This window comes from Carassius auratus, unplaced genomic scaffold (assembly GCF_003368295.1).
Source record: "Carassius auratus strain Wakin unplaced genomic scaffold, ASM336829v1 scaf_tig00037076, whole genome shotgun sequence".
Lineage (NCBI taxonomy): Eukaryota > Metazoa > Chordata > Actinopteri > Cypriniformes > Cyprinidae > Carassius > Carassius auratus.
The window spans coordinates 197624-210409 of NW_020526355.1; the positions used below are offsets into that span (position 1 = coordinate 197624).

The 12786-nt window shown below is 31.2% G+C and overlaps 1 protein-coding gene across 1 annotated transcript; it reads right to left on the reverse strand.

Annotated features, from left to right (window-relative positions):
• Positions 1 to 2467: 2467 nt before the first annotated feature.
• On the reverse strand, positions 2468 to 10250 carry LOC113082885 (transcription factor 4-like; the record flags this gene model as incomplete). The annotated part of the gene is made up of 4 exons (XM_026254293.1): positions 2468 to 4125; positions 5859 to 5991; positions 7263 to 7492; positions 10100 to 10250. Coding segments are annotated over 4 exons (563 nt in total), but the record flags the coding sequence as incomplete, so codon positions are not given.
• Positions 10251 to 12786: the final 2536 nt, after the last annotated feature.

Genomic DNA, 12786 nt, shown 5'->3' on the forward strand with positions numbered 1-12786 from the left:
AGTAAAATTTTTTTCAAAGTATCTTTTTTAGTGCAGACGCCACATTATTTTCACAAAATTTTGATATGTTACCTTAAAACAAGTCTCAATATCTTAAGCAAACTTCCTTCTCAAATAAAATCATTCTTTTAAAGGTGAAGTGCATCATAAAGACAAAAATAAAGACTGTTTTCAAACAAGTTTCCATCATTTTTGTCTACTTTTAAAGATGTTTTTAGCTGAAAACATAACAGAAATGCTGATTACATTTATTGAATCTCTTAATTGTTGGTTTATGTGTTAAATTTGCACTGAAATCAGCACTCGATCCACTTAACTGACGTGAAAATGTGATCTGGCAGTGGATATAGAGGATATTTTGAGCTTCTAGATCATCTCTCTTTATTGAAACCACACTCAAGTGACAAAGACAACGCATCAATTGGACAAACGCACTGAGAAAGCAGCAAAGACCAGTTGTACGATGCTGTTTGCGTCAAATAATCTTTATCTCACAATCCTCCACGTGAGGAGCACTTAAATAAACAGAGATGACACTGCCCAGGTTTGCTTTCTGAGGATGGAAAAGATCACTTACAGTTCAGTTCTGCATTGGACTAAAAAAAATCAGTTCATAAAAGCAAGAACAAGTATGTACATATGAACAACCAAGAGGAAAACATCATCTTTTCCACTGCAATCATAGTAATTCAGTTGGCTACAACAACATGATGTGGCACAAGGAGAGAATTACCAAACATCTTTAGCACTGGCAAAATACAGATGTTCAAAATTTACTGAAGGACAAGAACACTAGCATGTCTGAAGCAATGCAAAAGTACAGATGTACCACACTTTTCAATACTAGGCTTTTGCTGGAGTGTTTTCGGCAATCTTTGAACCTGCAAATCAAGTAGGAAAACCCATGACATTGTGCATGTTGCGATTCTGCATAAAAAAAAAAAACAGAAATAAAACACATTTAGGCCTTAATTTTTGATTTATGCTGTATAAAATTTGGATTACGAGTTTTACCGTTAGCATATAAACATGGTGTGATGCCGTTCTGTCAGTCGAACTATACTTTAAACATACTGTACAAAAAATAATGGCATCAATAAATAATCAAAACGCATTTATTCACATTGATTAAAATCAGTTAATTTTAATCAATAAAATGCATTTAGTTAATATATCAAATATGGATAGCTGTGGAACAAGCAGGATTATATGGAAGCTTATTTCAGGGATAAACCTTTTTTATCACACAATTCAGATTTTTTTAGATATTTTCTGAGATAAAAAGTCACAATTACCTTTTTATATTTTTTTTTATTCCATGTGGGAAACAAACAAAAAGAATTCAGAGAAAAAGTATCAGAATTTAGAGATAGAAATGCAACATTTCAGAAAAAAAATTATTGAATTGTGAGATATAATCACAGAATTGTGAGAAAATTGTCAGAAGCAGATTTTCAAGAAAAAGTCTCATTTCTTTATTTGTAGCTTGCAACTTTTTCCCCACATTTCTGTAAAAAAATCTTAATTTTTTATGCTTTAATCCATGGTGAAAACCAACATACAAAAGAGAAAAATTCTGAATTTTGAGCTAAATTTTTTGAATTTTGTGACATAAACACAAAACTTGAACAAAGTCTGAATTGCCAGGAAAAGTTTCATATAAATGCAGAATTTTGAGAAAATATATCTTAATTGTGAGATATATAAAGTCCAAATTGCAAGATATAAAAGTAGATCTAAAAAAAAACTATTCTGAGTTTACTGTCTATCTTGCAATTCTAAATTTTTACTTGAAACTTGAAAAACAATTGCAAGATATAATCAGAAAAAAAAAAAAATTGTGAGATACTAACAGAATTAGAAAAAAATAAAAAATGCAAGATTTTTTTCTCAGAATTGAAAAAAATTTTAGATTGCAGAACTGTAAGACAGAAAGTCGCAATTTCCTTTATTTTATTTTATTAACAATTTTTTTTCCAGTGGCGTAAACGCGAAACTTGAACAAAATGGGTTTACTGAAGTTATAAACCATTTACTGTAGTTTCCTCTCATTTATGTACGATAAATATGCACCACATTAAGTTTATTTTCTTAAAGCTAAGTCGTCCAAATTTTATATGCAACTTATATTAAATTCAGGCCTAAATTTTGCGTAAGAAGACCAATGGCAAATGCACAAAACATCCGAGTCGTGGTTTGGATTTTTTCAGCAATGTCTCTTTACAAAAGTGAGAATGTAAATTAGGGTCTGATTGTTGACACACGTTAACGTAATCAATCACGTCCTCACCAGGCCACATGATCAATGGCAGGTCGTCGACCTGCGTCTATTTACACAAAAAATACTCAATTAAAAATGACAATGTAATGATGAAAGAGGATGAGAGAGTAATCGTATAGCTTTGATTCCCGACCCCCACCACCCACCGTTATAGAAAAGAAAAATGTTCCCGCAAATATAAACATACTTTTTTTTTTTTTGCTTTTGTTTTCACTACATTTTCAATGTGACACGTTTCAACACACAATGAAGTATTTTTTCTGAAAAAACAAAAGAGAAGAACTGATACAACGCATTTCTAAACACAGAATAACAACAGCCTACATGTAAAAATATAACTTTTACATACACAATTTCAAAATAATGGTACGTTTGCATTTGTTGCATACAATTTACAAATGTCCGTGTGTGTTTCCCTTCGTCAGCGGTTTTCGCGAGAGCATCGCTCGCCTTCGTTACGATCGCGGTGACGTTATGAAAAATAGAGTCACGTCTCTCGGAGCAGACGGCGTTTGGTGACGTCTCCGCTCGGCTTTAAAGAATGAAAAACCGCTCCATGTGAACTCCTTTCCGTCTCTTTATATACTGTATATATTTCTACATTTATATATAACGATTTTCTAATAGATTTGTGTCCACTTTCAGTGCCTCCCGTCCATTTTTTCCCATTTTTTTTGACAGAGAAACCAGTACAGACGAAGAATAGAGAGATAAAAAAGAGAAAAAGCCATTTTACACGTACAACCACACATTTGTACTACAGCGGCTCAACAACAAGCCTGTATTCGTAAAAGCGGATATCTATAATACAATGCTCAATAACGACGGTGACAGGTGGGCGGGGCTGTGGGCGGGGCCACACGGGGCTGGACACACCTTCTAATTACATATAGCCGTACAGTACATTAAATACAGTTTATCCAAAAAAATACTTTTTTTACCTTTTTACTTTTTTTTTTTTTTTTTTTTAAACTCCAGGTCTTAAAAAACCTGACTGCATAGACCTAATAACTAACGTTTCCTATACGCTTGCATCCTAGATAATGTTCTCCTCCAGTTGTGTGATGATATGAGCTCTAAAAGGCACGTTTGGTTGTAGTTTCGACATGTTAAAATTGCATCTTCGGGGTCCGGGGAGGGCTTTCGGGAGAGTCGATGGCTAGAAACAAACGAATAGACGGAGATAAATGACTTCCGTAGGCGATCCGCAAAAAGTTTGCGAAACGAGCCCAAAGCAGTTCCAATCCAGAACGGCCTCTGAACGTTTAACTGTCGGGATCTGCTGGTTTCACAGGAACTGAAACAAGATTATTGCAAAGGTTTGAAGGGTATTGTCAGATTCTACAGCCGTTTCCCGTCTGGGTCGTTTGATTGACAGCTCCTCTCGTCCGATTGATTGGGAATTTCCTAATTCTGTTTTTCCGTGAGGAGTTCCGCGAGGCACAGCTACTAAAGTTCCACAGTGTGGACAGGATTGCCTTCGAAATCAGACGGCTGCTCTCCACACCTCCACAACATCATGATATGTTTGAAGAATCGCCCGTCGCTCTTTTGTGTGTGTGTGTGTGTGTGTTCAAACATGAAAACGTCTTCTTTTGCAACAGGGAATGCTTGGAGGAAGATATGCACAACGAATCCGGCCCCACTCCCTAATTTACAGGATAAATCCTCACAGACGCAGTCAGGAACGGGAACACGCAGGAGTTGGTCAGATGGATGGAAGTTCATTCGTTCGTTCGTTCGTTCGGTCGGTCGATTGATTGTTTGACTGACGGTCGGAGCAGAAATAACGCTGTCAAAGGAAGTGATCGCTCATCATTTTGATGAATTCTGGCAGCTTCGACCTGAAAGATGGACAGAGGGAGAGAGACCTTAACACAAAAGCACTTCTAAACATGTATTGTGCTTAAAGTAAATGGAGGTCGGTGTTTTCATGCCAATGAACCACTTTTTTTTCCTCAGTTCTTTAATTTAATGCAATGCAATTTAATTATTACTGCAATGTAAAATGTGCAAATAAATGAAAATAATAAAAGTAATAAAGTAATGAAAATTATACATTATGGGCATAATAATTTATTATATTATATTATATTATATTATATTATATTATATTATATTATATTATATTATATTATATTATATTATATTATATTATATTATATTATATTATATTATATTAATTTGATTTGATTAATAATAATTATTATATGTAAACTATGTTAAAATAATTTACATAATAATAAAAATCCTATCATTAACGTAAAACAGCAATGCAAACTATACTGTAAGGACATAATTTAAATGATATATTTTTTTAATTTAATAATTCTTGCTACTTTAATGCAAATACGCAAATAAAAATTACAATTATTTTAATTAAGACCATTTCTAATAATAAAGTACTCTCATCAATGTAAAGCAATAATGAAAATTTAATATTTTATATTTTGTTAATGTAATATTTTGATTTGTTTTAATAGTTCTTACTCGTGTAATGCAAAATATGTAAATACATACTCTCAAAAATGTAGTACATTAATGAATATTATACTGCATGTAAATGATAATTTATATCATATTATATCTGATATCTTATGTATTATTTATTTTATCGTTTAATTGAACTAAACAATTCTTGTTACTGTCATGCAAAATATGTTAATAAATAAAAAATAATAAAAGTAGTCTCATTAATGTAATGCAGTAGTGAAAATTATACTATATTTTATATAAGCGTTTCTAAAAATGCCTTTACATACAAAATATAAAATTTAACCTGCACATTTAAAATATTGCATATTTTTCTTCTAAAAACACGCTCTTTAAAAATGTGTGTTTACCGAATGTTTTCCCTCATTATAAAATCTGTAAATTAAAGTGAAGATGAATAAACTAGGCTTAATTCACACCTTCAAAATTATAACTAGTAAACTCATTAAGTGCACATTACAGTGATTTACACGGAAAACATGAACCTTTGCAACTGCATGTGTCTGTTCACACCCATAATCCAATGTGAACATCGCACGTTTCATGCTTTTCCTTGATTTATTTCTGCTTTTACATCATCAAACAAACAGTAAGGAGTTAAATCAGACAATCTGGAGACTAAAACATATCATGACAGTCATCATAAAACAGCAGTTTTGAATGAAATGGTCAGTGATTTTGTGTACACGCACCGTTCAATGTGTGCAAATGTCTTAATTTAGACTTATTAATACTTTTTATTGCAAATGAACAATATGTAATACTTAGCTTAAAAATCAAAATCTCTATGTACACAAATTATAACCCACACTTACGGCCAATCTGTTGTTAAAATGCGCCCATTTTTACATTTTTAAAGGTGATTAGGTTTGTTTTTGTCGCCACTCATAGATTACTAGTCTTAATGAAGTTTCGTGGCGTGTGACCAATGATTAGAAATCCAAACGTTCTGCATCACTTTGCCTAATAATTCTGTTATTGTGAGTAAGCGAGTGATTGCAGGATTGATGGCTTTGGGACTTGTACAACAGCAGATCAGTGTAGAGGGAAATATTCTGACCATATATGGAGTGTGGCTCTTTACATTTGTCCCATGGGATTGGACGCCTCGCCCATGCTGTGGTGACCGCCGGCCAATGAGAGAGGAGCGCCGTCTGATGACACCTTCTCCTCTTCCCGCCTCTTCAGACACGCCGCCTTTGGGTTGAGATTGCGCTCTGGAAGATGAGGAACACACACACACTGTTTACTGATCACACACACACACACTGAGCTGCTGCTGGAGGAACCAGACCACGCCATCCAGAGGACAAAAGCGGCACTACGACGAAATACGGCTGATCTAGTCTGGAACAGAAAGTGTCTTTTACATGCAGGACTTATTTGTATTTATCATATTATATATAAATAAAAAGTTGTTTTTTAAAACTAATAATTACATAATAGTAAGACCATAAATTAATATGAAATTAAATGTTAAATATAAAACATGGTAAATCTAATTTGAAACAGCTACTTTAATAAATCCAGAAATTATTATTATTAATAATACACATATTAAATACTGAAAATCTAATTAGTTTAAAAATTTAAAATAAAAATAAATATATTTTATAAATATAAATTTTATTGAATAATATTAAAATTGTATTAATAATAAAAAAAATATATTATAAATAAAATACAAAATAGTTATGAATACTTATAATATCAAGTGAAAATAACAAAAAAATATTTTAAGAATTATTAATTATTATTATTATTATAATAGTTATTGCAATACTATTATAATAATAGTTATTATTATAATAGTATTGCAATTATATAACTAATATAAATATATTAAATATAAAACACAAATATTAAAACTCTAAACCGGTCAAAAAACAGAAAGCATTTGCTATAAACAGTACAAACTATTATTATCTATAAGAATAAAAAAATTAAATATTTTATAATTACTAGTTATTTAATAATAATAATAAACATAACAATACTATATCAAATAAAAATCAAGCAGATCTGTTCTTGAACAGCTACTATACAGTAATAAATACAGAAAGTGCTTAATACAATATATACAACATAAACATATATTTATGAACAATACATTTTATCCAATTAATAACATCCAATATCAAATTAAACATAAATGCATATATAATAATATTAATAATAGTAATAATTCTTATTATTGTTATTAAATTATTATTTATATTATACTGTATATAAATACTATATAAAATATATTTGCAATAATCAAATTAAAGGAACAGTTCGCAAATTAATAGATATTTTAAAGAAAGCTGGTAACCTTCAATATTAGGGATTATTCTTCATAACTATTCTTCAAAATGTCTTCTTGTGTGTTCAGAAGAAGAAGGAAACTGATGCAGGTTTGGCGTGACATGAAGAGGTGCAGTGCACATGATAAAAGGTGGACTGTCTCTTTAAATAGAGATGATAGTTTGATTGACAGGTGACTGACCTCGGACCTGCTGCTCCAGGCTGAGGATGACGGCGACGGCCTGATGAAGGATGAGCAGCTTGGTCTGGGGTTTGTCGCTCTTCAGGTGCAGCTGCACCATGCGGCCGAGCTCTTTGAAGGCTTCGTTAATGTCGCGCACGCGCAGACGCTCCCGCGCATTATTAGCCATGCGCCGCTCCTTCTCCCGCTCCAGCTTCTGCTCCGGGGTCAGATCCTCGTCGTCGTTGTTGCTGTGGGCCGAAGCGGGACGATATTCATTCATTCATTCATTGAAAAGCGCTTATACTTCTCTGATTCAACCTGTGCCACATTGAGTGCTGAACACATTAGGTTCTAGATAAAAAGATATAATATTAGCAGTATATCAAATTCTAGACCTGTAAAGTATATAAAAAGATACTATAGATACAAAAGTATGCAAAAGTCTAAATATGTAAAATAAAAAATTCTAAATATATTAAAATATATAATAGATAGAACATCAGAGAATTACATACAATCCTAGATATATAAAGCATATAAAAGAATATACAATTCCAGATATATAAATTGTAAAAATATGTAATGTATATAAAATTATAGATTAAGATACTTTATATATTTTTTACATTTTATATATTTTTACAATTTTATATTATTTTATATGCTTATATAATATATATATATATATATATATATATATATATATATATATATATATATATATATTATATATATATACACTTAAAATTATCTTTATATAAAGTAACTACAATTCTAGAGTTATTAAGTAAATAAAAAGATAAAATAGATATGAAAGGAAAGTCTCTAAAGTTCTAAATATATAAAATAAAAAAATAATATATTAAAATATATAATAAATAGAAAAGTACATACAATCCTTGATATATAAAGCATTTAAAAGAACATAAAACTCCAGATATATCAGGTATGTAAAATTATAAAAATATATATAGTATATAACAACTATAGATTACGATAGTATACCAAAATAAAATAAATAAATATATATATATATATATAATATATATATATATATATATATATATATTTTATATAATACATAAAATTATCTCTATACAAAGTAACTAAACATTCTCGATATAAAAATTCTTAATAATTTAATTCTAGATAAAGTATATGAAAAATATATAGTAAATACAAAATGTATATAAAATTGTATGTATGTATATAAGTATTTAAGAAGTATCTAAAATTCTAAAATTATATATAAAAATAATACCCAATTCTAGATATACATAGTATATAAAATACATGTGGTATACAGAAGTACATACAATCCTAGATATAATAAAGTATAAAAAGATATAACAGACACAAAAATAATACATTTGAAACACCTTTAGCAGTGAATCGCTAGTTCCGTTTTCTTTGATTTTAGGTTCAACAGTTTAAAGAACCAACACAATCTGCATGAAATATATCAGACATCACAAAGATCGCCTTTAATTTGGAGGAAGCAGGGATTGGTGTTTCCAGGTTTAACTCTATAAACCCTGCGAGGAATCAGGCGTTTATCCTGGAAAGAAGCTGATGAATTTGGATGAATCTGCCCTACTCTCATGTGTGAGAAACAGCTAACATCTGGCTCAAGACCACACCAGATGCTCAACAACCCCAACATGTGTGTGTCTCGATCGCAAACCTCTGGTAGAAACATCTCATATTCATCATCTACCACAGAGCAGATATTAACACTTTCATTCTAACGATTCGTCAAGTTTACTAGCAACTCCTGAAACTTTAACGCAAACATTTTCCTTCTGCAGGGGTTTTTGTTTTTCTGTCTAAAATGTGTTTATTTTAAAAATTAAATATAATTGAATATAGATTTAATTTCAGCTTTATTTTCAGTTAACATTAAATTCATGGACAATTTATCATAAGACATTTATCATGTTACCAAAGATTTCTATAAATGCTGTCCTTTTTTGAGATTTATGTTCATCAATAAAATCCTGAAAAAATTTTAAATATTAAGAAAATAATTTAAATTGAATTAATTTAAATAAATTAAAATTATTAAAATTCAAGATAAGTATACATTATTATAATATAATATAATATACATTTAAATATTAAAAATATTATAAAAAAAGATAAGTATAACATTATTAAAAATGTATAAAAAATTCAAGATAAGTATAAAAATTACTATAATATAATATAATTATAATATAATTAATATAATATAATATAATTATAATATAAATATAAATATAATATAATATAATATAATCAATTAACATATTTTTTGTGATAATTTAGAATTTTAGCACTTTATCTTTCATTTAATTTGCTCGTCGGTAAAAAAAATATTTTTTTGAAGTTGAAACAGATTTTCAGACAATTTCACACATTTCATGTCATTTATTTTTTTTTGTAAAATTTATTTTGTGAAATATAATAGCACATTTAAAATTAAAGTAATTATTTTAAGGCAACGTGTAATTTTTAAAGTTTAGGTTTTAATCATTAAATTACATTTCTTTATTTATTTCAATTAAATTAATATTTTTAGAAATTAAAAAAATTAAGTAATATAATTGGAGTATGTTTTCAAACAAACAAGTTTAATTTTCCAGCTATTTTTGTAATTACTTGTTAAAAAATGTTTAGGAATTTGTCTATCATTTGTGTGTTACGGTGCTAATGCTTGATTTATGTCAGATGTAAAACTATAGTGATGTGTGGTGTGTGTTTGGGTTGCTCATCTGTGTGTTTAGCTGCTTCTCAGAACACGTGTCACTCATCAAAGTCCAGACGGCGTTTGATTGAAGCGATGCTCACGCTACAGTTTAACCTAGAATCTTGACCTCTCTAGAGCTTTCAGGTCCTTGCCGTCCAGGTCCTCCTTCTTGCCCTCCAGAGATTTGCCGTCCTGCAGGTTTCGTCTCCTCTCGTCTTCAGATTTGATCTCGGAGCTCACGGACGAGGTGCTCTGACCCTGCAGTCCTCCGGAGAGCGCTGGAGACCACAGAAGAGAAGAAGACGAGCGTGTTTCCAGGTGAAGTGAAGCTTCTAACAATATTCAACTATTACATATGATGCAATAGATTAACAGAGAATTCCCGGCAAATTCAGGGATGTTTCATTCATGAAAAAACTATGAATACGGATATAATCGATAATATAAATATATAAAAAACATGTTATTATATTATTATTAAAAATTGTATTATTGTGGAAACATCATCTAAAAGTATACTCATGGAGGACTCATTAAATTGATTAAAAATTACAGTAAAGACAATTTATCATGTTACTTAATATTTTATTTCAAATATTTTATAAATGCTGTACTTTTGAGCTTGCTGATTGTCAAAAAATCTGGAAATAAAAAATCTAAATATGATAATATTAATTAAAAATTATGTTTTCAAGTTTAGTATAAACATATAATTAGATATATAATATAATATAATATATAAAATATAATATAATATAATATAATATAAAATATAATATAATTAATATAATATAATTGAAATGAAATGTAAAATTTTAAAGCAAAATTTTTTAAATATTATTTTCTTGTAAAACTTGCTCCAGAAATGTGTTTTCTTTATGATTTCAATATAAAATATAATGTATATAGTGTAATATAGTGTAATATAATATATTTGAGCAGCAAATCAGAACATTAGATTAATAATAGAACAGAAAAGAAATAAAAAACAATAATAGAGTTTTTTGAAGATCATGTGACACTGAAGACTGGAGGAATGTGTGTGTGTGTGTCTCTGTGTGTGTGAGTGTGTGTGTGTGTGTGTGTGAGTGTGTGTGAGTGTGTTGTGTGTGTTCTGTGTGTGTGAGTGTGTTTGTTTGTGTATTTGTGTGTGTGTGTGTGTGTGTGTGTGTGTTCTCGTGTGTGTCTCTCTGTGTGTGTGTGTGTGTGTGTGTGTGTGTGTGTGTGTGGTCTCTCTCTCTCTCTCTGTGTGTGTGTCTCTGTGTGTGTGAGTGTGTGTGTGTGTGTGTGAGTGTGTGTGTTTGTGTGTGTCGTGTGTCTCTGTGTGTGTGAGTGTGTTTGTGTTTGTGTATGGTGTGTGTGTGTGTGTGTGTGTTGTGTGTGTGTGCGTGTGTGTGTGTCTCTGGTGTGTGTCTCTCTGTGGTGTGTGTGTGTGTGTGTGTGTCTCTCTCTCTGTGTGTGAGTGTGTGTGTGTGTGTGTGTGTGTCTCTCTCTCTCTATCCTGTGTGTTTGTTTCTCTCTCTCTCTCCTCTGTGTGTGTGTGTGTGTGTGTGTGTCTCTCTCTCTCTCTCTCTGTGTTGTGTGTGTCTCTCTCTCTCTCTCTGTGTGGTTGTGTCTCTCTCTCTCTCTATCTGTGTGTGTGTGTGTGTGTCCTCTTCTCTCTCTGTGTGTGTGTGTGTCTCTCTCTCTCTCTCTCTGTGTGTGTGTGTGTGTGTGTCTGTGTGTTTGTGTGTGTCTCTGTGTGTGTGTGCGTGTGTGTGTGTGTGGTGTGTGTCTGTGTGTGTGTGTGTGTGTCTCTGTGTGTGTGCGTGTGTGTCTGTGTGGTGTGTGTCTGTGTGTGTGTGTGAGTGTGTGTGTGTGTGTGTGTGTGTCTCTCTGTGTGTGTGAGTGGTGGTGTGTGTGTGTGTTCTCTCTCTCTCTCTCTGTGTTTGTGTGTGTGTGTGTGTCTCTCTCTCTGTGTGTGTGTGTGAGGCGGTGGGAGGTGTGTAATGTCAGGAGTGTGAGAGAGTGGGCTCAGACAGCTGCTCAGACGGATACGAGAGCAGAAGGAGTAGCAGACAAAGCCTGATTCGGGACGGAACACAAAGTTTGAGTGGGACGTCTCTCTGAGCCCACACCGATCCTCTGCGTGTGTTCACGGCTCGCTTGATCTGGTTTAACCAGAGTGGTAAGACTGTGTCACGCTTCAGCGCTGGCAGGAAATGACATCATCACACTGATACCCGCCTGGAACTGACACACTCGATGAAGAAAACTCTCGTTTCAGAGAGAGTCAAAAAACATGGTACGAAATATTACATGCCAAAAAAATACAATGATATTTACATACATACTTCATATTTCAAACAATATTAATAGCATGTCCAAAATATGATATTAGCATTACTGGTGGTACAATGGTCCAGTGATGGTATACTACGAATAATTGAATAATTATAATATTCATGTACCATGCATATATCATGATATGTATATATTTGTTCCAGGGTATTTTAATAAATACTGTATATTAGATATGGTAAAGAAAGAAATTAAAAATAAATAATGCCAAATATATATTATATAAGTACATTTCTGTACATACAGTACAGTTTTATGTTAAATATCTAAAAACATACAAATGCATTTACAATAAATAATCAACAAACAAATAAATAAACATTTGAAAAATATATTGAAAATATGATAGAATTAAAAATTCAAATATGTTATTTATTTTTTTTGTAATTAAGAAAAAAAAAATGTAAGGAATATAACAATAAATAAAAAAAGTATATATGAAAAACTACTAAATAAATAAAATTATGACTTAAA